The sequence below is a fragment of the Thunnus thynnus genome, chromosome 2 (genome assembly GCF_963924715.1).
Source record: "Thunnus thynnus chromosome 2, fThuThy2.1, whole genome shotgun sequence".
NCBI classification, from domain to species: Eukaryota; Metazoa; Chordata; class Actinopteri; order Scombriformes; family Scombridae; genus Thunnus; species Thunnus thynnus.
In genome coordinates, this window is record NC_089518.1 from 15988221 (window position 1) to 16010744 (window position 22524).

Here is a 22524-nt window from a genome sequence, read left to right on the forward strand (position 1 = left end):
GGTTAGCTGCTCACAGTTCATCTCCACAGTTACTGTAAGGCCATGTAAGGGATCACACCAATACACACAAGCCAAAAATGTTGTACAGTAGATAGTAGACGCATGCAAAGCTCAGCACCAGGTCCAAAAACACGTCAATAAACAAAGAAACTGGGCTTCAGGCAGTGCAGGAAATACTAGAATTGCACGCCCAAAATCTTTATTATGAACGAATTGTTTTTTCCCGTTGCTTGATCAAACCAGATATAAATTAGGCGGGCTAAAAAGCCACCAGAAAGGGCTTTCATTGGTTAATACTAGGTACTTAGGTACGTCCATACCTTGCTCTGCAAATCACTGAGCAGGAGGGAGGGACCGGGCACAGCTCTTACCAGCTCATGACGTCAGCAGAAATCAGCGGTCGCTGGTCAGTGCCAGTGGCGTCGAGAGGAGCGAGCTACGATGGTCCTCATCAAAGAGTAGTAAGTGCGATATTTCTCTCTAAACCGTTCCTTTTTTAAGATTTTGAAACCAATGACTCGTTTAATAAAGGATTGTGTTTTGCTGTGGGGCTGTTTCAGTGGCTGGACACTAATGAAAACTTTTGATCTTGTCCCGGTGTGTGTGTGTCAGATACACGAGGGAAGGGTGGGATTGCTCAAGAGCTGCTCTGTGGCCTACCGGCTTTGACAGCACTGTGTGTGACAGCTGTGGTTATCACACAGCTTCTCATGTGTCCACGTAGCAGGCCTTTTAAACACTTCAGTCTGTGGTTGGTGTGGTGTGTTTAAACCATAAAGAGTACCGTTTAAACTTTACTATATCAAGCTTTAAAACTTAAACTAACTTGAGCTACGAGTTAGCTCATGATTTGCTAATGCTAGCGTACCTAACAGTTAACATGAATGGGGAAATAGCGCTGCTAATGTTATCTTCACTTTTTAGCAACATTGACACGTAACCCTTCGGTGGCGCCAGCTAATCTTAAACAAGATAAGAGACTTTGATTAATTGGCGAATTCGCTGGTTGTCGTCTCGTGTTGAACCAGTCTGTTTTATTCAACTAGCTGGCTTTATAATGATAGCAGTATTTAGCTAACGCTAGCTAGCTGTTAACGTTAGCTGTCTGAGTCATGAAGTTGAGCCAAAATATAGCCTACTCGTTTACACATCAAGACTAAATTATCCAGTCGAAAAAATCCGTCAAATCACAGCAGTTAACTTTCATAATGGCGGATAATATTAGCTTCAGGCTATTATTAAATCGTGCCTGCTAGATTGGGAAACGTAAGGATGCTTGGTTGTTTTCTTTGGCTCAATCAGTGAAGGAATTGGTGCGTTTTGATCAAGGCAGGAAGTCTGTCGTAAAGTTATTCTTCCCACTTTGTCATAGCCACTCACCATCATAATCATATTTTGTGTTTTCATGGCGACGAGGTGCTGGAGCCATCATTTCCATTTGATGTATCCTTGACACTATTTTATGTGAGACTCGGCTAATTTGTCTAAATCCTCCTGCTCAAATGAAATGACCTCATTTAAACCTCACAGCAGCGTTACACCATTCTAACAAAATCAGATTATAAGTTGTTTGTTTAACACAATCCTAAACTATACAGCTTAGTATTTGCAAGAAGATTGAAGGCTAACATGTATTATAGCCAAATGCTAGCTAACCATTTTAAGCAGATCAGAAAGTTTAAAAACAGTCCAAGGTTTGGTTCTGTGCTCAATTTCCATGGATTTATACATGTTTCAACCAGGAGTGCATTGATCCATTATTTTCCTGATTAATGGTTTTGTCTATAAAGCATCAGAAAACAGTGAAAAATGTCCATAACAATTTCCTAGAGCACAAGTTGATGTCTTGAAATTTCTTGTTTATTCCTACTAATTATACAGTTTACTATAAGACCAAGAAAAGCAGCATATTCTCCCATTTGAGAAGCTGGAATCAATTTTGTCGTTTTTGTTGGGAAAATGACTTAAACTCTCAATAGATTAACAAAATGCGGATTAATCAATTGCAGATTAATTTTCTTCCGACTGACCGATTGAATAAATGTTACAGCTCTAGTTGCTACCAGTTATTTGCATTCAAGTGATAGTGGTGTAGACCTACATAATATATTTAGTTTTAACATCTTGTTGTTCAGTTGAACATCAGGAGATGATGATGGATTGATGAAGATTCTGGTTTTATTTCTGCAATCAACAGAGATGATTAGAGTTATATCAAACCATGTTACCACAATGTCTTATTCTCTAGATATTGCACAGCATTACTATTAACATGTTTAGAAATACACTTCAGCACTACATTGCCTTAATTGTATCACAGTACAGTGCCTGTATGGTAAACAGAGAGAAAGCACTTGCACTACTGCAGGTTGAGCACACTGACATGTGTTCACATTCTGAGGAGGAAGATTACGTCTACATGTATCCGCTGCCATGCAGTGCTGTTCTAGAGTGCTGCTGCTAATCCCATGCATATTTTTAATACATCTCATTTACTCATTGTGCTCCTGTTCACTTCATTTTTCAAATTTGAGGACCCTCGACTGTGTATTTAGTCCTTGACTGCATTAAATGTCAATATCACTCATCACAAAACCTTGCTTTGGAGCTGTCACAACAGCCTGGAGAGAAGATCATCTGTCACTGGGTGCCATTGTAAAGATTAACCTTATTTCAACACAAGTTAATAGAGTATTGTTAATTCTGGACAAAACTCCAATTCCCATTGTCATGGTTTGCCACAGCTCATCATCAAAGTGCAATGAGGTAAAAAAAGCAGCCTCACTTTAGATGAATGCTTTGAAAGAACTTCCTCTGACTGCTTTGTTTTTCTCTTGCACTGTGTGGTTAGTGGTAACTGACTGCAGCTTCATGTTCGTCAGGGTAAATGATGCAGTTGGTGTGGTCACAGCATACCACACCCTGAAGTAGAAGTCTGCTGGAACGTGAAGAACAAAGTTGTTGTATTTTTTACTATGCAAAAACGTAATACTGTCTTAATTACATAAGATATCTAAATGTTAAAGATTTTATCTTTCAAAACAGCTGCATCTTATTTTACTGGTTTGTGCAGCACATTTGTTGTCTTTTAAACTATCACTAGTTACACTTTCTGTTGCTCCTCTCACACTCTCACACCTTCCTCTCACACCTCTTTTTTTTTTTTTTTTTTTTTTCTTCATCTCTTAACCAAATCCAATCTCTGCTTTCCTCAGCTTTAACTTTTTCCACTCTGGTCTAGTGATGGGTTCCTCTCATCCTGCTGAAGTCAGCAGTGTGTCGAACTGGCCAGTAATGGTTTTTCCTCAGGAAGAGTGACCACAACTAGCTTCCTGTTCCGTAGTAAGGAGGTTTCTGTGCCTTGTGGAGGTTATTTCTGATCTCATGATGAGAAGCACACACGACTGTGGCGTCACTGATGCTTCTGTTCTGGTTCATATTTGCTTCAAACCGTGTGGAGAGTGACAGACAATTGGCATGTCCCTGTCATTATGACTGAAATGCACTGATGTGTGAAAATGCGCTCAAGGCAGAGAATAATAATTGACGCATTGTAGAGGCGACCAGAAGTTACACAACAAGTTTAACTTTTGAGATGTGAAGAAATATTAAGGTTTAACAATGAATAATCTGTTTTTTTATGTGATATGTGTCTGCATCTGCTGAGTTTTTCTTATATTTCATGACGTTTTGAAAATGATCTGCTACTACGGACTGTGATACAAACAAAGTAAATTGATTCCTGTTTTGTCTTTTATTGCATAGAGTGAAACATTATAGAGACAGAGCACTACAGTTTGTTAAATATAGGCAGGGAAATTACACACATAGACATGCAATCATTTCCCATCCAAGCTCTTTATACAGTTAGCATTTCAGCTGAATGCAGGTTAGCTATTCTGTGATTTAAATGTCTGTTACAAACACAGCGTACCTTTCCAGTAAACAGCTGTTCTGCTTTTACTTTTATGTTTGTTCTCTGTGAGCAGCAGCGTGTTCAGGTATATGTGTCATTTTTAGGAGGTTTTTGAGCTGTTCAGGTCGGGTCTGTCTCTCCCACCGCATGGCACGCAGCCCTGTATCCACTTTTGTCTTCTTAAAGGCTCAGTTTTTCGGTTCGGCAGCTTATAAAAACTTAGTTCTGGGTTCTGTTGATCGTGCATTCCACCACACAGCAGCTTTTAGGCTTTTTTCTGTTGTTTGTTAGCAAACAGAAGTGAAAGTCAATAGCGATCAATGAATTGTTTTCCCCTCTTGGGTGGGTGGGCTCGTAATTGCGCTCTGTCTCTATCTGGGGTGATTATATTGTATATTGTTCTCTTTATATTGAAGTAGAAGTGTTTAAAGGGCTGGTATTGTGGAAAACAAGAAATATGAGTTATGGGATGTATTGGGGTGATGATGGGGGCCCGACTGTTCTGTAAAATTACTCAATTCTATCGCCTCAGTCTTTTTAAGTTGTTTGAAATTTTGAAATTCGTGGCTCAAGAGCTAGTGGTGTCGATTGGCCGATTGGCTGTGGGTGAAAGTGGGAGCCACACCTCCAGCCAATCGGAGTAGGTGGTAATTAATAATGCTGATTTTATGTAAATAACTTCTGAAACAGGACAGAGTGGAATCTGGGCTGTAAGGAAAGATGGATTTAAAGAAATCTAACAACTTTTGGTGAATATAATGTCACAGCTTTGTTTAAAATACACTCAGTATTTATAAAAAATGAGTCAAAAAAAGGCCATAATACCAATTTGTAATATGAAGAGTGTTGTGAATGTAACCTCATCTCTCTCTTTCTCTCTCTTGCAGCCGTGTGGTTTTACCCTGTAGTGTTGAGGAGGTGAGTAAGCAGTTTTAATCAACCTTCTGATGATATTGTTATAATGTGCAGTCTTGGAAATATCTGGGCATTGGTAGTGATTTTTACCTTCTGGATTTTACCTTTTTTTTTTTTTTTTTTTTTTTGTATCTTCACTTATGCCCTTCGTCTGTTGAAAAAGACAAAGCTTATGTACTGACAGGAGCCATCCATGGCAGAGTGCAGAGGATGTGAAATATTCACTTTTTTTCTCGCTTACATTTATTTTCTATCTCCGCCTTAAAACATGTCTAAAAAAAGAAACTTATCAAAACTCGGAGGAGGAGCTTGTTACTAAAATAAGAAGCTGGTTCACCTTAAAGGTCAGTCCACCTTAAGTGAGCCTGGGCCGAGGTTGTCGCTAACTTCAGGGCTAACACCTCCTCAACTTCAGCTGGACACGGGAACTTGGGCCGGGCCTTGAAGTTGTGTCATTTATTCACTGACAGATAGCCAATATTCTATGTTTGTTTCAGTTCCACTGTAGTACTGGCAAACATTTTACATTTGCACCCCAATTCATTTTTCTTTCTCTGTTAGTCTGACATTCAGTAGAACTTGAATCCCTTATTTGGCCTGAAAATGTGTCACAAGAGTTGTGGTTTATAGGAATTACATCAAGTCTCTGTAATGCTCTGTTCTTTAAAATGATTGTTTTTATCCTCTCAAAAGAGTAAAGACAATGAAAAAAGAGCGCACTTCTATTATATCATTTCCAGTGTTTGGCTGCTGTTTACAAGTTAAGGCAACACATTCTTAACCAAAAAGGCATCATTTGTAATTCTTGTGATTGTTTTACAAGAGCAGGCAAATGTTCCCTGTGTTTATAGAAGTTAATGTCATGAATCCCAGACTCTCACCCTCCTTCCTTATACGGCTGTAAAATCTCTTGGCAATTACAGCAGCATTTTAAAGCTCATTCCAAATAATTGAAAAGTAAGTGTTCTCTTGAGGGGACAGACTCTAATAGGAGCTGCGGTGTGCATACTGTGTGTAATGTAATCAAACATCCATCCTTCTGTTGCACTGTCTGTTATTCAACCATCATAACATGAGACATTTGGAAATTCAGCCTGCAGGATGTGAGATAAACTTAAAATGCAAATGATCCGTCAATATTATGTTCTGCATTATATTATATTACTATTTTGTGACATTAAAAATTAGGACATAGTCTATACTTCACTGAAGAGGGGGCATCAGCAAGTTTATTTTCTAGTTATACTGCAAACGATGAAATACCACTGTATTTTTGTGTTACAGTATCAAGTGGGACAGTTGTTCTCAGTGGCTGAAGCAAGTAAAAATGAGACAGGAGGTGGTGAGGGCATTGAGGTACTCAAGAATGAGCCCTATGAAAAGGACGGAGAGAAAGGACAGTATACACACAAAATCTACCACCTTAAGAGGTATGTGCCTTTTATTTCCCTTTTTTTATTGGCTTCTGTAATTTGTATCTTACAGTGTAATTGCAATGTGCTACCAGCCAGTGGCAGTGTTGTCTTATCTGTGATGTGAAGCATTCCAAGTTGTATGTTTTCCCTCCTGCACAATCTTTTCCTGTAGAACCACTGAGAAGTCTTTACTTATCCAAATACTTCTACCCATTCCCATCCTTTTTTCCCCCCCACCCTACAGTAAAGTCCCAGGGTTTGTCAAGCTGTTAGCCCCTGAAGGCTCCCTGGTATTTCATGAAAAAGCCTGGAACGCCTACCCTTACTGCAGAACCAGTGAGTCCCCTCCCCACATGACTTTACCTTTCCTTTACCCTGAAACCCTTCACCCTCTCCTTGGTTAAATATACTTTTGTTTCTTGCGTCATGGCTGTGAATTTTCTGTTGGTGTGAATTTACAGTGTTTTATTTAATATGTATCGGTAATGTTGCGTTTTGTTTTCTTTCCCCTCTCTCCTCATGCCTAACCTCAATCAGTTGTGACGGTAGGTAGCCTTAAATGTCTTTCTTTCTTGTAATATTTGTGAAAGTATATATATAAAGTATATATATATATGAAAGTATTCCTTCGTCTAAGTTCTGACTCTTCCTTCCAGAATGAGTATATGAAAGACAATTTCTTCATTAAGATTGAGACGTGGCATAAACCAGACCTTGGAACACAAGAAAACGTGAGTAACTCTACAATATAACAAGCAAATATCCTGTTTGAACATTGGATTTGAGTTTGTATACTCTTCCTACAAATGTTTGGGTTTTTTTTCTCTCTCTCTCTCTCTCTTTCTCAGGTGCACAAACTAGACAGTTCCACATGGCAGGATGTCAGTGTTGTACCCATTGACATTGCAGACAGAAGTCAAGTGTCCAATGCTGTAAGTAGAAACCCTCTTGGCATACTTTCAGTGGAAGCTAAAAGCAGTTTGGCGCCTTCATGTGGACAGGCCTGATCATTACCAAGCTAACTGCCAAACCCAATACACTTCACATAAGGAACGTTGTAAACAGTGCTTATTTATTTATTTTTGAAGAGGAGCTATTAGCTCATTTTATTTACTTTTCAGCAGTAATTTACACAGAAATTTCTTCATTTTAAAATTTGGAGTTGCTAAGAACATACATAAAGTGATTTTAGAAGTCATGGTTGCTATTAGGGCCGGGACAATACAGAAGTCATAAGCATCAGTATTGTCTCATTTCAAATGTTGTATTCCATAAGTCAGCAATTGGCTCCATCTGTGCTAATCCGTTATTTTTGTAGCTTATGTCATAAATTAAAACGAACCACAAATCCCCAGAGCTTAAGGTGATGTCTTCCTGTTGTAATTTTTTTTTGTTTTCAGAACAACATTTAACTTCCTTATTGAAGTTATAATGATATGAGACGGAAAAACCTGTAAATCATCACATTTGACAAATTACATAAACAAGTAAGCAATCCTTAAACTGTTGATTCATTTCATAATGAAGAACTAATTGATTTTTAAGAATCTAATTGTTTCAAGCTTACTTTGCACCTTTTTGTTCTACTGTTGTGTGTCTACTGGAACTAGTGGATCCAACACTGGCTTGTTAAGAGATTTTGAATTTATATTAGTTTGTCTGCATGACTAGAAGTACAGTGAAACACATACCTGTCTGGGTTAAAAGAAGGAAAGAAATGGCATTTTTCTCTCAGAAAATCGCATTGGACGGTTAGAGTAGATTGAATACTCATCCCAGTACGTATTGATTTATATGTGAATTGTGTAACATTTGGTCTCCGTTTAACTAAAGCTCCTCATGCTTCTTACTTTCACTGAACATCACTTTTTTTTTTTTTTATCTTTGAAATCTTTGTGTTTAAAAACGACATGCTGAATTTGACAGGAGCATCTGAAGGTTCCCTCAATAACATTTCAAAGTATAAATATGAGTTTTTAATGCTCCACATTGAATCTCTGAAATCTTATTTGAAGATGTTACAAGTTATTGCTGTTATTTGACATCACATTGCCTCATTTATCTGTGGCTCTGTGAGCGCGTATGTGTGGCTATTTGGCTGAGAAGTGTTGGTTTCTCCGTGTGTGTATGTACGTGTTTGTTTGGGGTGGGTAGTTAACGAGGCGGACGTGTTTGCCTTGCTGGAGGAGTGTGTTGTGTCTGAGGGCCCTATCAGCCCTCAGCCTCAGGCATGGCTGCAGGGCCTGGGGCGTACCGCCAGCACCGATGAGTTTGTTAGTGTAATTAAGGCTCACAGTGCTTCGTATGCCGGAACTAGACAAATACACACACGGCACAAACACACTCGCACTCTAACACACACTCTTTTACTTGAGGAGTAGCTCCTTTTTTCGTCTAGCGCGGCACATCGATTCACAGACCTCATTAGTGCAGAACAGTGTATTGTTATAGTGATGGAGCTCTCAGCATTAAAACAGCCAAATTATTGTGTGTGTGTGTGTGTGTGTGTGTGTAGGGGTGGGTTTCTATCAGTTTCCACACGTTTGGCACCCTCCTGTTGGCCGATAGCCCTGAAAAGTAGCTTTTAGCTGCAGGCGCATCATGATTTATTTAAAATTGCTGGGCCCTTGAGCTGTTGATAATTTGAAAGCCATTTCATTTATTTGTATTACTATTTCTGTTGCCTGTTTTTATGAAGTCAACATTGTCATGTGCTTGGCATATGTGCTCAGTATCATTCAGTATCTTTCTATATGCTTTAAGAATCTGTTTGCCATGGGATCAGGATCCTGCTGTGCAACGGGCAAGAAGCGGTTAGTTCACTTAAATGGGTTTGGCAGGAAATGACTATGTTCTGTGTATATATAGGGTATAAGTTAAGAGTGCTATTGCAGTAAGTGCAGCTGTACTTGGCCTCACATATACAAGTACTTTGTGCAGCAGCCCAAACACTCATCAGCTCTCATGCAGGTAGACGCACATGCATTCACTTCTATTAACTGGCACCAGTGTCACCCTAATTAAACAGATGCTGCTAGTGGCATTAATGGCCCATAGACGCTGCTTTATCTCTTAGCCACTTATGGCTTAGTTGTGCTCTGGTCTTGCTGCCTGACATTATCTCCGAAGATGGCAGACTTTGGGGAATGAGTGTAGTGTACAGTGTACGACAAACACACCAACAATTCTGGAAACCACTGAATGCCACAATTAAATTAAACTTTCCATTGAATTTGAATAATCTTAACATACTGTCTTTTAAAAACAACAAACAGAACTTGCAGATTTCTTAAAACTGTGTTAAGAAAACTTCAAACGTCTATTTCTTGCTTAAATTATAGTGTACCATTATTTATATATCAATATTTAAGTTAGTATTCTGATGTTTTTCACAGCTTGTTAAACAGTTTGTCAGCTAAATATCATGTGTGTATTAATTATATAAATAATTCTCATCGTAGGACTACAAGCCAGATGAAGACCCCGCCAATTTCAAGTCAGTGAAGACCGGCAGAGGACCCCTGGGGCCCACCTGGAAGGTACTGATCTGCTGCCTTCATATCTGTTCATTGTCATTTATGTACACAAGACCCGTTCCTGCAGCTGTAGCTTCACATATTTCATTCCTACAACATTGAATTGCACAAGACCTTGTATAATTCTATGCAGTTCTTCATTGTTAAAAAAAAAAACACTGCTGCAGTGTTTTTACCCTGGAAATTCAACATGGCTGGAGTAATTTTACAGTTTAACAGAAAATTTCCAAGGCATAAAAAAAAAATGGAAAGATACGGAACATCTGTAAATCTGTCGAGAGCAGGCTGTCCTCCCCACAGACGGGCCTATGCCAACTCTGAAGGCGCTACAGGGTTCAATGGCTGGGATGCGATGTGATGGGATGGGAGACACTGTGTACAGCTATTGTTGAGTAACCCACAACTAACAAAAAGCCAGTGTTGAAAACAACGCACATAACATTTGGCTTGTGTTGCTGGAAGGTATTTGTGAGACTCAAACAAAGTGGAAGAAAGTTCAGTGGTCTGAGACCAAAGATTGAGCTTGTGTGTGGTGTTTGGTGGTGACAGCATCATGCTGCGGGGATGCTCCTCTGCAGCAGGCCTGGGAAGGCTTGTAAAGACAGCGGGTAGAGTGAATGAAGCAACATACAGGAAAATCCTATAAGGAAAACTTAATGCAATCTGCAAGCAAACTGCTACTTGGGAGAAGATTTCTTTTCCAGGAAGACACTGACCCCAAGCATAAAGGTACTCAGGAAATGCCTAAAACAACAGTGTTAATGTCATAGAGTTAGACTCAGAGACCAGACCTCAATCTAATCAAGAATTTGTGGCTTGACTTGAAAAATGCATTTCATTCATGGTCCCTATGCAACCTGACAGAGCTTGTGCAGTTTTTCAAAACAGAATTGAGGGGGAAATTGTGGTGTCCAGATGTGCAAAAACTGATATGGACGTATCCTCATAGACTCTCAGACACAAGATAACAATACCACAACTAGATACTAACATGCTTACACAATCAGTTATTTAGTTTTTTAGACTTTTATTTTATTTCAATTTGTAAAGAATTGTTGATATTAAAGAGTTTTTTCACACACAAACACCGTTACCTGTAATTATCAGAGAGCACAGAGCAGGAGGAAGGCTGGAGTGAGGCTGCTTCCCATTCCTGTGGATGGAGGCAGTGTGTTCAGGTGGCAGGAGTCTGGACTGCGTAGGGCTCAGCAAACAACCACAGCGGCCATCCGGCAAGAAACTGAGCCGGACTCAACTTTTGCTGAAACCCAAACCGATGTCACGCTGCATTGGGCGATCACATACATGCAAGCGTGCATTCCTGGTGGATTATTTTATAATGTGAACGGTGTGTTCGGCTGTTTACCTCGTGATCATTGCGATGAAAGAAAAAACAGTTGCCACTGGTTGCCAGTGTTTTGGCTTCTGATAAGTCCTTAAATGCATTAATCTGTGACTCCAGCTCATCTTGCTGAAACATATTTCATTGTCTCACTGATACCTCAAACACCCCCCCCCCCCCCCCCCCCCCCCCCCCAACCATTGTAGCCCCCCGCATCATAGTGCCGGATTGCCAGATTTGGTGTGAATGCAGCCTAAGGCTGCAATTTGATGAAGATAAATCACCTCTTTCTCAGCTCTAATTGCATCTAATAGAAATTTCAAGTCACTGGATCAGATAAAGGTTTTACTCTCTGAGCTTTGCCGACCTCCTCATTGTCTGCCAGGAGTCTGTGTGTGACAGCAGAGAGACAGAAATGGGAAAGAGACTCTGTTTGGACATTGATTCTAAACTTGACAAGAAGTGATTCTGTATGAGGATTGATGTACTTTTGATGGAAAGTAAAAAGTCAATAAGACATGGCTCATCCACACAGAGAAACTTTGTCAGGAGTTTTGTTGCTTTCCCCTGTAAACCCTGCCGTACCCTGCAGCCTCACAAACGGGTCCTGCTCACTGTTAGAGCACTGAGAATTTCTATTCTGCAGTGGAGCCCTCAGAGTTCACCATGGGAAACTTTCCTTTGCTTCAAGAATTTTCACAGAACAAAGGCAGCCAAACAGCTTTAAAAAGTATGAATAAAGAAGCACAACTTTTTATTTTGTGTTTTTAATTAGATCACTTTCCCATCCGCTGTGGACATGGAAAAAGGCTGTTTTTGAAAAGGTGAAAAAAAAGTAGTTATGTGACAACAGAGGCACAATTTCTGCCAGCTTCTCAGAGCAATAAAACTCTTGTCTATCTCTGCATGCACACATGCTTGCATATCGGTACCCTTTGTATTTCTGAAAACTTCTGCTCCTTTGAGTGGGGCACAGAGAGGGAGAGAAGAAATGTCACCGTAAGTGTTTTGATGTAGAATCCGTTTCATGTGAAGTTCTCCTCTAGCGATGACAACTTTTCTAAACCCACTGCAAATTTAGAAATGTTTCTCATTTCCCCTTCTCTCGCTCTCCTCCATGATCATAGCATCAAACGGCAGTGGGATGAGGGTGATTGAGGCGGGTCTGTGGCATTTTCTCTTGGAATGCCGAGCCAGAATGAAGTGATTAATTAAACAGGTGTTCTCGGGGGGAGAGTATGTGTGTTCTGGGGGCGAGCAGGTCCTAGGTGTTAATAATGTAACCAGCTTTGCACCGCGACGCCCTTATCGCTTCGCGAGCACCGTTTTATCAGCCTTCCGTGGCCACAAAGGCATGCCTGTCGGGAACGGTGTCGCTGTCAGGGCGGAGGCAGAGAAATGGTCCCTTCATCTGGAGTTTATCCACTTTGCTCTGCCCCAACCCCCCCCCCTTCCTCCTTTTCTTCTCGTCTTCAGAGGGAGGCAGAGTGCAAGCAGCGGATGGATTTAGAAAGTGTGTTGTAGATTAGGGCACTTTTATCTGTGCACAGCACATCTTCATATTGATAATTATTTCAGTAAGCTCCATACCCAAAGCATTATGTATTAATGATTTTTAGCTTTGAATGCAGCCAAGATTAGTCTAAAATAATATTCTCTCAGCCGTCTGCTGTTTTTCCGATTATTCTCTCATTGGAAAGTTTCTGTCAAGTTTTTGCTGCGTTATTTATTCTGATGCTGCGTTCTAAAAAGTGATGGGTTGTAAGTCATCCGTTTGCTGTTCTTCTCCCAACAGAGAGAGTTGGCTAATAAGACTGACTGCCCAAAGATGTGTGCCTACAAACTGGTTACAGTCAAGTTCAAGTGGTGGGGCCTGCAGACCAAAGTGGAGAACTTCATCCATGAGGTTAGAGTGACATGTTTACACAATTAAACATCATACAGGCTGTTTCTCTTAGCTTATGAGTTGTACACAAGCTCTTTGAGGATTTCTAGTTTACAAAAGCACTACTGTGCTTTTTTACTGCCTTATTGACATTATTTATTGACTCTCAGTGCAGTTATACCATGACGATATGATCATATTGTGTTTTTTGTTTCACAGTGTTTGTTTCATGTTTGATTAATGCTTAATACTAAATTGTAATTAGAAACAGTTTTTGACGTGAACAGTTTTGTCAATTCCCAGCGGAACACAGTTCATCACATTAAACTTCCCTATGATTATAATGTAACGTTGCATACATTTCCTATATTGTGACTATATGTCGTTTCAAACACATTCTTAGTAATATTGAACTCAACCATATCACCCAGCCCTAACCAAGCCCACCACTATCTTTCAGCAAGAAAAGAGGATCTTCACTAACTTTCACCGTCAGCTTTTCTGTTGGATTGATAAGTGGGTGGAGCTGACTATGGATGACATCCGACGAATGGAGGCAGAGACACAGAGGGAGCTGGACGAGGTGAGTAGATATGTAACGGTTAAACACAGTTAAACCATATTGGTCACTATTGTCGCAACCCAAATGAAGACATATTGTTGATAGCACAAAGAAAGAAGATAAATGTGTGTTAATGAATAAATAAGAGGATTCAGAATAATAAAATGGACATGGAGGCTTTCCAAAAAACTAACATGTCATAAAACTTGTCCATGGTAACCCTAATCCTAGCTGCCCCCACAGACTTCCTAATCGCCTTTTCTGTGATTTACTTTACCTTTCACTTTTGTCTAGATGCGTAAGAAGGGCTCTGTGCGTGGCACAAAGGCTGCAGAGGAGTAGCCAGGCCAGGTGTAGGTCTGAGTGTGGCTGTGTAAGTTCTCACTGGTAGAGGCCAGTCTCAGATACTTTCTCCGCTCCCTGTGGGGTTTCTGTGTTGCTGCTCACTAACGCTGCTGTCACACTCTCCTATCTGGTGTTGTGAAAAGGGGCTTTTAGCTCAGTGTGTCTGTGCACGTGTGTGTATGTTTCAAGTTTAACTTCATAACTCACTCACTGAATGATTTAATAACAACAGATTGCAGAGAAATATGACGCATGTGCCAGGTTGTTAACTGTTTTTTGCTGACCCATTAAAAGTTTCTTACTCTGGTTCGCATGAGTGTGTGTGTGTGTAGAGAGTGTATGTGTACACACTTCTGTATGCAAGTGCCTTGTCCTCTGGATATACCCAGACATCTGTGCAAACTTTTCTCAGAATCACACATGCTATTTTTTAAGAGGTGGCCAGCAGTTAAAAACATACAGACAAGGCTTGCTCAAGCTCAGTACCTGCAATCCACAGCTTCCCCGTAGAGGAATATAAGGCAGAGAAAGTAAATCACAGGCTTTAATTTCTGTGAATCACATTCTCCGTAAAAACCTTACCACCAGTTTGCTCTTGGAAATACTCTAAATATCTCTATAATATAATAGTCTGGGAGCTTTTGGCCGTACAAGGAGAAAAAGGGAGGAATCCGGGCTGGACTGGCCAAAGTGGGCCAGGCTCAAACATTCCTGGCTTACAACCAACATACAGCATTTTGTGCTTTGCCTCCCTCCCCCCCCCCCCTCCCCCCCCCACCACCCTCCTCCTTCTCACATCTCGCCCAATTCAAGCATGTGTTTCCCATTTTCCCTCGGAGTAAGTAAACAGGCGGGTGCCATCAAAGAAGGCTGCGGTGAGGAGGCCAACGAGGCCTGAACCTCTAGGCTCAAGGGTTAGCAGGGTCACAGTTAACTGTACAAGAAGACGCAGTGTGATGCTGGCCCAAGTCTACACAGAAACGCTGTGATCCAGGTTCTTGACAAGACTGCACTGGGTGAATGAGCAACTCCGCCGTGGACGCAACACACTAACAGTCATGTCTGTCTTTTTCGTGTATAGCGGTAGAGTTGTGTCGGACTAGAACGGGGAGGCGCGAAAGAGGGCAAGAGAGGCAGTGACTTCAAGATGGCTCCTTTTTTTTCCTCATTAACATACAAATGGAATTCTGCAGTTGAGAAAGAGTCTGTGCTGTGATTGAGAAAAAAGGGAGGGAGGATGAGGGGGTGGGGGGGGGATGGAGAAGTGGGAGGGTGAATCCTCACGCCATTTCATCAGATCTGTCTGTTCCTCTGTTTAGAGCCACTGTTAGTTTGAACTGTTCCATTAAGGTGTTTGGCTATCAGATTCTCACACTAATTGACTTTCCAAAGCCATCAGCCTCAGGGTGGGAGAATCTGAAAGTGATGCTTTTATCTACCTAGAAGACAAACAAGGTGCTTGATAAGGATTGTTTGAGCTGATTTTTTTTATTTTATTTTTTTAGGAAAAACAAAAAGCTTGCAAAAGAAAATGTGTTATTTTTAATGGTTTTAGATACAAGAAGTAAAACCCGCTGTCGTATCTAATGAATAAATGTGAGTTTAAACCTGTGTGCTAGTAACCAGCAACCATTCTAGTGAATGCAAACATCCACTAAACCTGCCCTCACCTGTTCAGCTTACATAAGTTTAACGTTTGTGTCTCATTTCCATCCGTTTCCCCACAGCTCCGCAAACGGGGTGAAGTACGAGGAACCAGCGCTGCAGACGAATGAAACGAAAACAAGGATTTTTAAACGACCACGGTGACAGCAGTGATTGAGACCGCTAAGAGGGCTTCTTTGGTGCCACTTTTTACCTTAACTGATTCAGGCTGTGGAGGAGGGAGGAGGGAGGAGGGAGGGAGTGAGGGTGGGGGGGCTCTGCTACCTGCAATCAATAGAGCAGATCCCTGACTTGCACCCAATCATAGACATTCTATCCACTGAGGAATTGATTTCTAGAAACCAACACGATCCTAGCTGATAAGACTCTGGTTATTTTGATCTCCTGGGCAGAGAAAGGCCAGCTATCAGCATCATGTTATTGACAAGACCTAGGCATCTGGATAGATATGAAGAGGAGCTACTTGCGATTACAGATAATTTTTTTTTTTTTTTTTTTTTTTTTACAGCAACAAATTAATTGGCCTGAATCCACGACAGCAGGTGTTGGACCAAATATCTCCTCTGTTATTTTGGCAATTTTTGATATTTTTTTTTTCTTCCCTTTTTTATCTCCAAAACATTCCTCTCAAGATGATGCTCTGTCTGACCTCTCTTTGTCTCCACGGTTTTAACTGTACATACTGTGGCTCAGTGGTTTGCATTCCCTGGCATGAGTCTCTGTCATACTCATGTTCCTTCCTGCCACAGCCTCCATTAAGAGATTACTAACACCCTTGGCGCCTCGGCCCATTGTAATCCTTCCCCCCATCACCTCACCTCACCCAAAGCACTGCATCTTATTAACACTGACAATCATGCCTGTACAGGTATTCACTCACTCCCATACAGATTTAACAGAAACCCCCCCACACACACATGCATATGACACATATACATCGGGCACATAAGGATAAACATGTGAATTCATTCTCACATACACACACACACACTCTCACAGGTGTGGATGCCTTTGCGGTGACTGATCTCTTAAAAGCTCAAGCTGGGCAGATCCATGCAAGCTCGCTCAGCCAAAGGATGTTACTTTGGAAGTGTTTACAGCTCTCACTGATTTTTTTTTTTTTTTTTTCCTCTCTATTTTCTTTTCCCCCACACACACACACACACACTCCCTATTCTGAAGACATTTACACATAACATAGAACACAACATTCACCTCCATAACAGATGTCCCCAGAGAAAAACTGCACTGAAAAACAGCCACAGATGGTGCTATACCCCTCCAGCCTCTGTCACAAGCTAAACCGCTCTCCCTGCACCGCTCACCCCGCCTCACCCAGCCCACCCCAGAGGCCTGTCTTACTCATCTGGCTCTCCGAGGTAGAGCGGGTTTCCAAAAGGCCTCTCGCGTCTGCTTCATCCTAGGCGTGTTTACAGATTCATAACAGCCTTACCAGTTGCCCAGTCGACACCAGCACCATACACTGCTTGCCTTAATCTCTGGATCTTCGCACCTATTGGACCTATTATACCTGTTGTACCTCTGCTGCCAGCTATTTGCTCTAGCTACCTCCCTCATTTCTGACCGACAATTTTTCCCGACGCCTAAAGGTTAGTACTAGCTATTACTGTAGCTGCTACGTGTTGGGGAGTAAATCATGGCAGAGCTTTATGAGCGAAGTTGTCTGTGATAACTCTTTATCTTCTTGAAAGTGTAGAATTCCTTGTGATTCCCTTTTATGTTTCCTGATACAGTATGTGTCACTGCGCCTCAGCAGGTGCGGTTCCTTCAAGCAAAAATAAGTCAGAAGAGTCTGTGCATCTTTTTTGTTGCTGCAGATTTTACATCTCTGCCTCAGACCAGCCATCCAGCCATGTGATGGATATGCCATATTAATGACTCTTGACTTTCAAACTCCATTGTGTACTCCCCCCCCACCCCCCCCTTTAGGCTTCAGAATCATGAGGCACTGGCCAACAGTGTTGATTATCACTAGTGTTACATACATATACTGTACAAGTGGTTTCCTCATTTGATGCTTACTGGTGTTCTTTGAGGGTTTTTTTTTTTTTTGGTGTGTCAATGTCTGTTAAATTGTTCATCAGGAATTGGGAGTTTGTTGTTAGAGAACTGTTTAACCTCAACCATCTTTCCCATATTTTCCTTTCAAGACACATGTAATGAAATATTCTAAAGTTTTTTTTTTTTTTTTTTAATTTTCTGTTAATCTAATGGGGGGTTTGGGGGTCGATGACTTCCTCTGTAATGGGTTATTTGCATGTCCAAAGAGTGTGAATGGATTTCTGATGTGTTTACATGTATTCAGCACTTGCAGGCTGGGAAAATAGGAACATTTGAAAGCAATTGTCCGAGGCAACATTTCAACAAAATACTCTCAGGTGAAGAAAACAACACGAAGATCCTTTTTGATATTGTTGCTCATTGGTTGCCTCTAACAATTGATTTCTTTTCATCATACTGTACGCTTTCGGTGGGAAATATGGTATTACAGTTTCAACATGATGGGAAGTGGTTGTCTTATAGCTTGTGCCATTTTATCTCTGTACATATGAAGACAGCCAGTTGGTCTTTGTTACTGTACTGGGATGTTGTGTGTGTGTGTGTGCGCGTGTGTGTGCGTGTATGTCTCAAGGAGTGATAGGTGTGAAACAAATGGTTTTCAGTATAATCAATGTTTTCTGTGTCTATCTTCTGTGTTAATGGCTAAAGATAACTACCTTAATCAATGGTTTGCCATGTGTCGAGACAATGATATGGGAGAGAGGAAGTATCACAAAGCAACTGTACAGTCTTAGCCTAATTTATGAAATCTACAACTGTTTAATTTCTCAATGGCTTGCTTTTAAATGTTTCTGATCAGCTTTTGAAATTCAGGGGACATGGTAGTGAATGTATGATATTTTGTGCCTTTTCTTTCTGTAGATCTTTTTGTGTGCCATTAAGTCTACATATTGTATCTAAATATCAAATAAATTTCGCCTGGAAAACAAAATCCTATTGTTTCAGTTGTCAGATTGTGTACAGGTGAATGTTGGTCATTGAAGGCTAAAGGGGATATGCAGTCCTTCCTCTTTGCTTTTGTGTTTGCTTCAAAACAATGAACACGCTTTTGTACTGGCCAAAGAGATCTGTCAATGTCCCGTTTCTCACCTCGTCCAACTGATGGCAACAGCAAGGCCATAGATGTTCATATTAGCTTGGGATGCAGTCTCCACCACATATCCAGCCAATCACCACTGACTCCGTATAAGTCACTATCTTTTGAATAATATACAATACTAGATATGTATGTGGGTTGAGCTCATTTGGAGTGCCTTGGATGGCTGACGATTGACTGAAATACTGTAAAATGCACATCAGGATTCCTTCAGCAAAGTTATTGGTGGTTCCAGCACAGGCTAGACTTTCAGTGACCTGCAGGTCAGAAGAGTCGCACAGTAACAGCGGAATCAGTGCTAAAGAGCAGGAAGAGCCGCCAGTCTGCTGGCTGAGATATCCGCCTTTTTTATTGTTTGCGGAGGAATGGTCACATGTGCCTGCTGCAAGGAAACCAGTCATATCTGCCCCAGAACAAGCAAATAATGTTTCTAAAAGGGGAGATGGGCAGACTCGCCCACACACCTCCTGTTAAGTGGCAGCTCACAGTAGTCTACAGTTAGGCATGTATCCATCCATCCATGTGTCTCCCTTGCAGAGAAGATGAAGGGACATGTCATGAGTGAGCCCCTGTAGTTTAAATAGATGAGGCAACAGATGAAGAGAAGGAATGAATCTTGAAGGGGAAGCTCAAGACTTGACACAGCAGGACATCCAGGCACGTTGCCGAAGAAAGACTCGATGTGCGGTGCTAAAAAACACTTTCTGGTAGCCAGAATGACCGGCTTCGTAGCTTCAACACAGAAGCAGAAGTTAAAATATTCTTAAATGTGTCAGATCTAATTGCGTAGGGAAGAAAAAGCTGTGCATGTTTGTTGCACCACATGGCCGCATTTCCTGCCACAAGATGAGACACTGGAGTGAGAGCTTCTGTTTTTGGAAGAAGTGGCACAGTGGAGATTTAACTCAAGGTTTGGTCCAGCACTGCCATGTTTGTGTGCGTGACCTTCCCCTGGGGCCAGATTTACTCAGAGGTTGCATGTTTTCTTGGAGAGGAAAGTTATTTTTGGCCTCCACCGGTTGGCCATGATGTCACGACTGTGCTTCCTCATCCTCCGGTGTTCGGGTCAAGTTTAGCCCCAGAGATTCTCCTGAGTCTTTCCTGTTGTTCTGAGAGGGTGGAAGAGGTGTGGAGCCAGCAGACGAGGAGGAGGGTGGGGGGGCTTTCTCTGTCGCATCCCTCCCCTTAATACAATAGTGCTTCGCTGGATGACAGATGCTGCTTAACCCACCCTGACCCAGGGAGCTGTGATGGCTCAGCTGAGTGACAGGCCCATAGAGGACACACAGAGGCTCTGCTCCACAGTGCCCAAACTGCACAGGACGCCGTCCCCCGCAACAAGGGAAAGAACTGTCTCTTTGGGCAACTCCCACAGTAATATATGTCTATCTGAGGAAAAGCTTAACACCATGAATTAAGGGTAGAGAAGGACACCCACTTCTGCTATCTTGTCCTATTGAGTAAAATATTGAGACAAATTGAGTACTAAATCACTGCAGAGATGAGTGGTATTGTGACAGTGCTTGAAAGCCTGTAGACTGTCCATTGTCATGATGTCGCCTCAGCAGCAGCTCTGAGCTGCATTTATCATCACTGGGGACTCTTGGGGAAAGAGACCATGCCATCGGTTTGTCATACTTAACTTGTCTGTCTCCATTTGAGAAGACTGTAGACAGAGCTAAGAGGAAAAGTATCGCAAGGGTATTAGTATTACAGTCAGATAGAACAATGCAGTACTCACTATCTTGATTTTTCTGCTCTGCTGCAGAATACACACTTGTTTCTTGCATTGATAATGGGATTTTGTTATACACCAGGCCTTTATCAGTTGAGAAATGAACATGAATCCTGATATTTCTAAGGGGCTTCACAGAGCAGTGATGGCAGCTATGGCTAAAACAGTTTGATATGTGCACATTTTTATGTTTGTCTGGGTGAAACGCTAATGATGCTACATCCAGCTGGTTCTCAGATAGGGAGGCGATTCTCCAGCAACCAGGTATCACGGAGGATGATTGTGGTGAAGGCATTTTTGCAATACTTCACACCACACAAGCACAACAGCCTTCAGAATATAACATGCTTCTCCTTCCGTCTCTAGAAGACAGGTACTTTACCCCATGTCTCCTTATAAACACAAACACTGCTATCCCAGCCTCCTCACTCCACTCTAAGCTGCTGTCCTTCCAGCTGCAAGTAGTGCATACACCCCCAAAATTCCAAATACACACACACACACACACACACAATCACACACTCCTTCCCAGCGTCTTTCACTTCCTTGTCCTGACCTGTCTCCAGCTTCAGCCCTGACATACAGACCTCTCCTCTGGCTGCAGGGCTAAGCACATAGTCTGCTTTTGTAGCTGAAACTTTCTAAAGAGAGTAAGAATAAGTGATTATCTGATTATTTTTTGAAAATCGAATAGTTTTTCTTATTACTGCAATGAAAATAATACACATGCAGTATATTCATTCCCTGTTGCCCCAGTCGGTGATACTGCTCACCTTTCATTGAATTCTTAGGGTTCCCTTAAATTCTGTTGAACATTTGACAAAATAGAACAAAAATTATTAGATTTTTAAATCAAACAATGCACAAATACGTGACTGTTTAAAATTTCACAAAAGGACTGATTGTATATACATAATACAGAATTTAAGGGAACCCTATATATATACATACATATATTTTAAGGGAACCCTATATATATACATACATATATATATGTTATATATGTATATAACATCTTATATGACAATAAAAATTCATACAAATCAAAGTGTAATGTTTTCTTGCCTCAGACTGGTGTTTAGGTTTAACATTGGTCTTTGTTTGCCAGTTCAGACTGCCATCTACAAGTATTTTCTGGGCGTTTATCCTCCACTCTCTCTGACGCCAGCCGCTAGGTGGCACTGTGTCTGTTTGGTAAAAGTCCTCTTGTTTCCCTCCCCAAAGGTACAGAAGTCTGACACAAAATTCTTTAAAAGCCCACTGTCCACAGTGTCGGAAAGGGATAATATCGTGTACTCCTTTCACCAAAGAAAATATCCATGGTGGTGAATGAAAGTACATTTTGTTCAGTATTCCCACATATAGTAGGCTATACATGTGTGTGCTTTATTTCAAATAAAGTTACCTTAATCTAGGGGAGGGATTCATTATATAGTAAAGCACATTTCAAATATTCTTGAAAAAACCTTTTAATCAATAGATAAGAAAATCTTGCACAAGAAATAATGTGAACTCAATCAAGTCAAATTTCACGAGACGTAGCCTATATAGATCCGTGATATCCCAACATTTCACAACTGAATACATTCACTAAAAGACAGACAGAAAGAGACAAATGTGTAACAGATGACATTAAGACACATTCTCTTACTTACCAGGAAATAAAACATTTCACTCACACCTACGCAAAACTATGGCATAAAATTAAAATCTGAAAGCTATTTGTCATGTTAGAATATGATAATTTTGGCCACACAAATTATTTGGACTTAACTTTCTTGTGTTGGGACCTTTGTTTGTCTCAAAATCATATGATTATCATGATCATGAAGACAGACTATTTGCAATAATTGTATTTCTTATCTTAAATCATACAGTATCACCACTTAACCTCGCACAGATAACCTAGGCTATTTGGGCCTTCAGCTAATTAACGTATGAAGTAAATTATCCTAATTTGGCCTTGCAAAATTTTACAGACAATAATACCACAATGCAATTTATTATCGGAACCAAAGACCCAATATAAT

The 22524-nt window shown here is 41.0% G+C and overlaps 1 protein-coding gene across 2 annotated transcripts; it reads left to right on the forward strand.

The window, feature by feature from the left end:
- The first annotated feature begins 355 nt into the window (after positions 1-355).
- Positions 356-18594, forward strand: LOC137194290 (phosphatidylinositol transfer protein beta isoform). 2 transcript variants are annotated; one of them, XM_067606063.1, is made up of 11 exons: positions 356-461; positions 4804-4834; positions 6116-6261; positions 6491-6582; positions 6784-6791; positions 6903-6977; positions 7095-7178; positions 9708-9785; positions 12920-13030; positions 13470-13592; positions 13866-18594. In XM_067606063.1, exons 1-11 carry the CDS (start codon positions 442-444, stop codon positions 13911-13913), a joined length of 816 nt encoding a protein of 271 aa, XP_067462164.1. In that variant the 5' UTR covers positions 356-441; the 3' UTR covers positions 13914-18594. The 2 variants fall into 2 exon arrangements, with proteins under 2 accessions (XP_067462164.1, XP_067462154.1); XM_067606053.1 differs by having other exon boundaries at positions 357-461; positions 15644-18594.
- The last annotated feature ends 3930 nt before the right edge of the window (positions 18595-22524 follow it).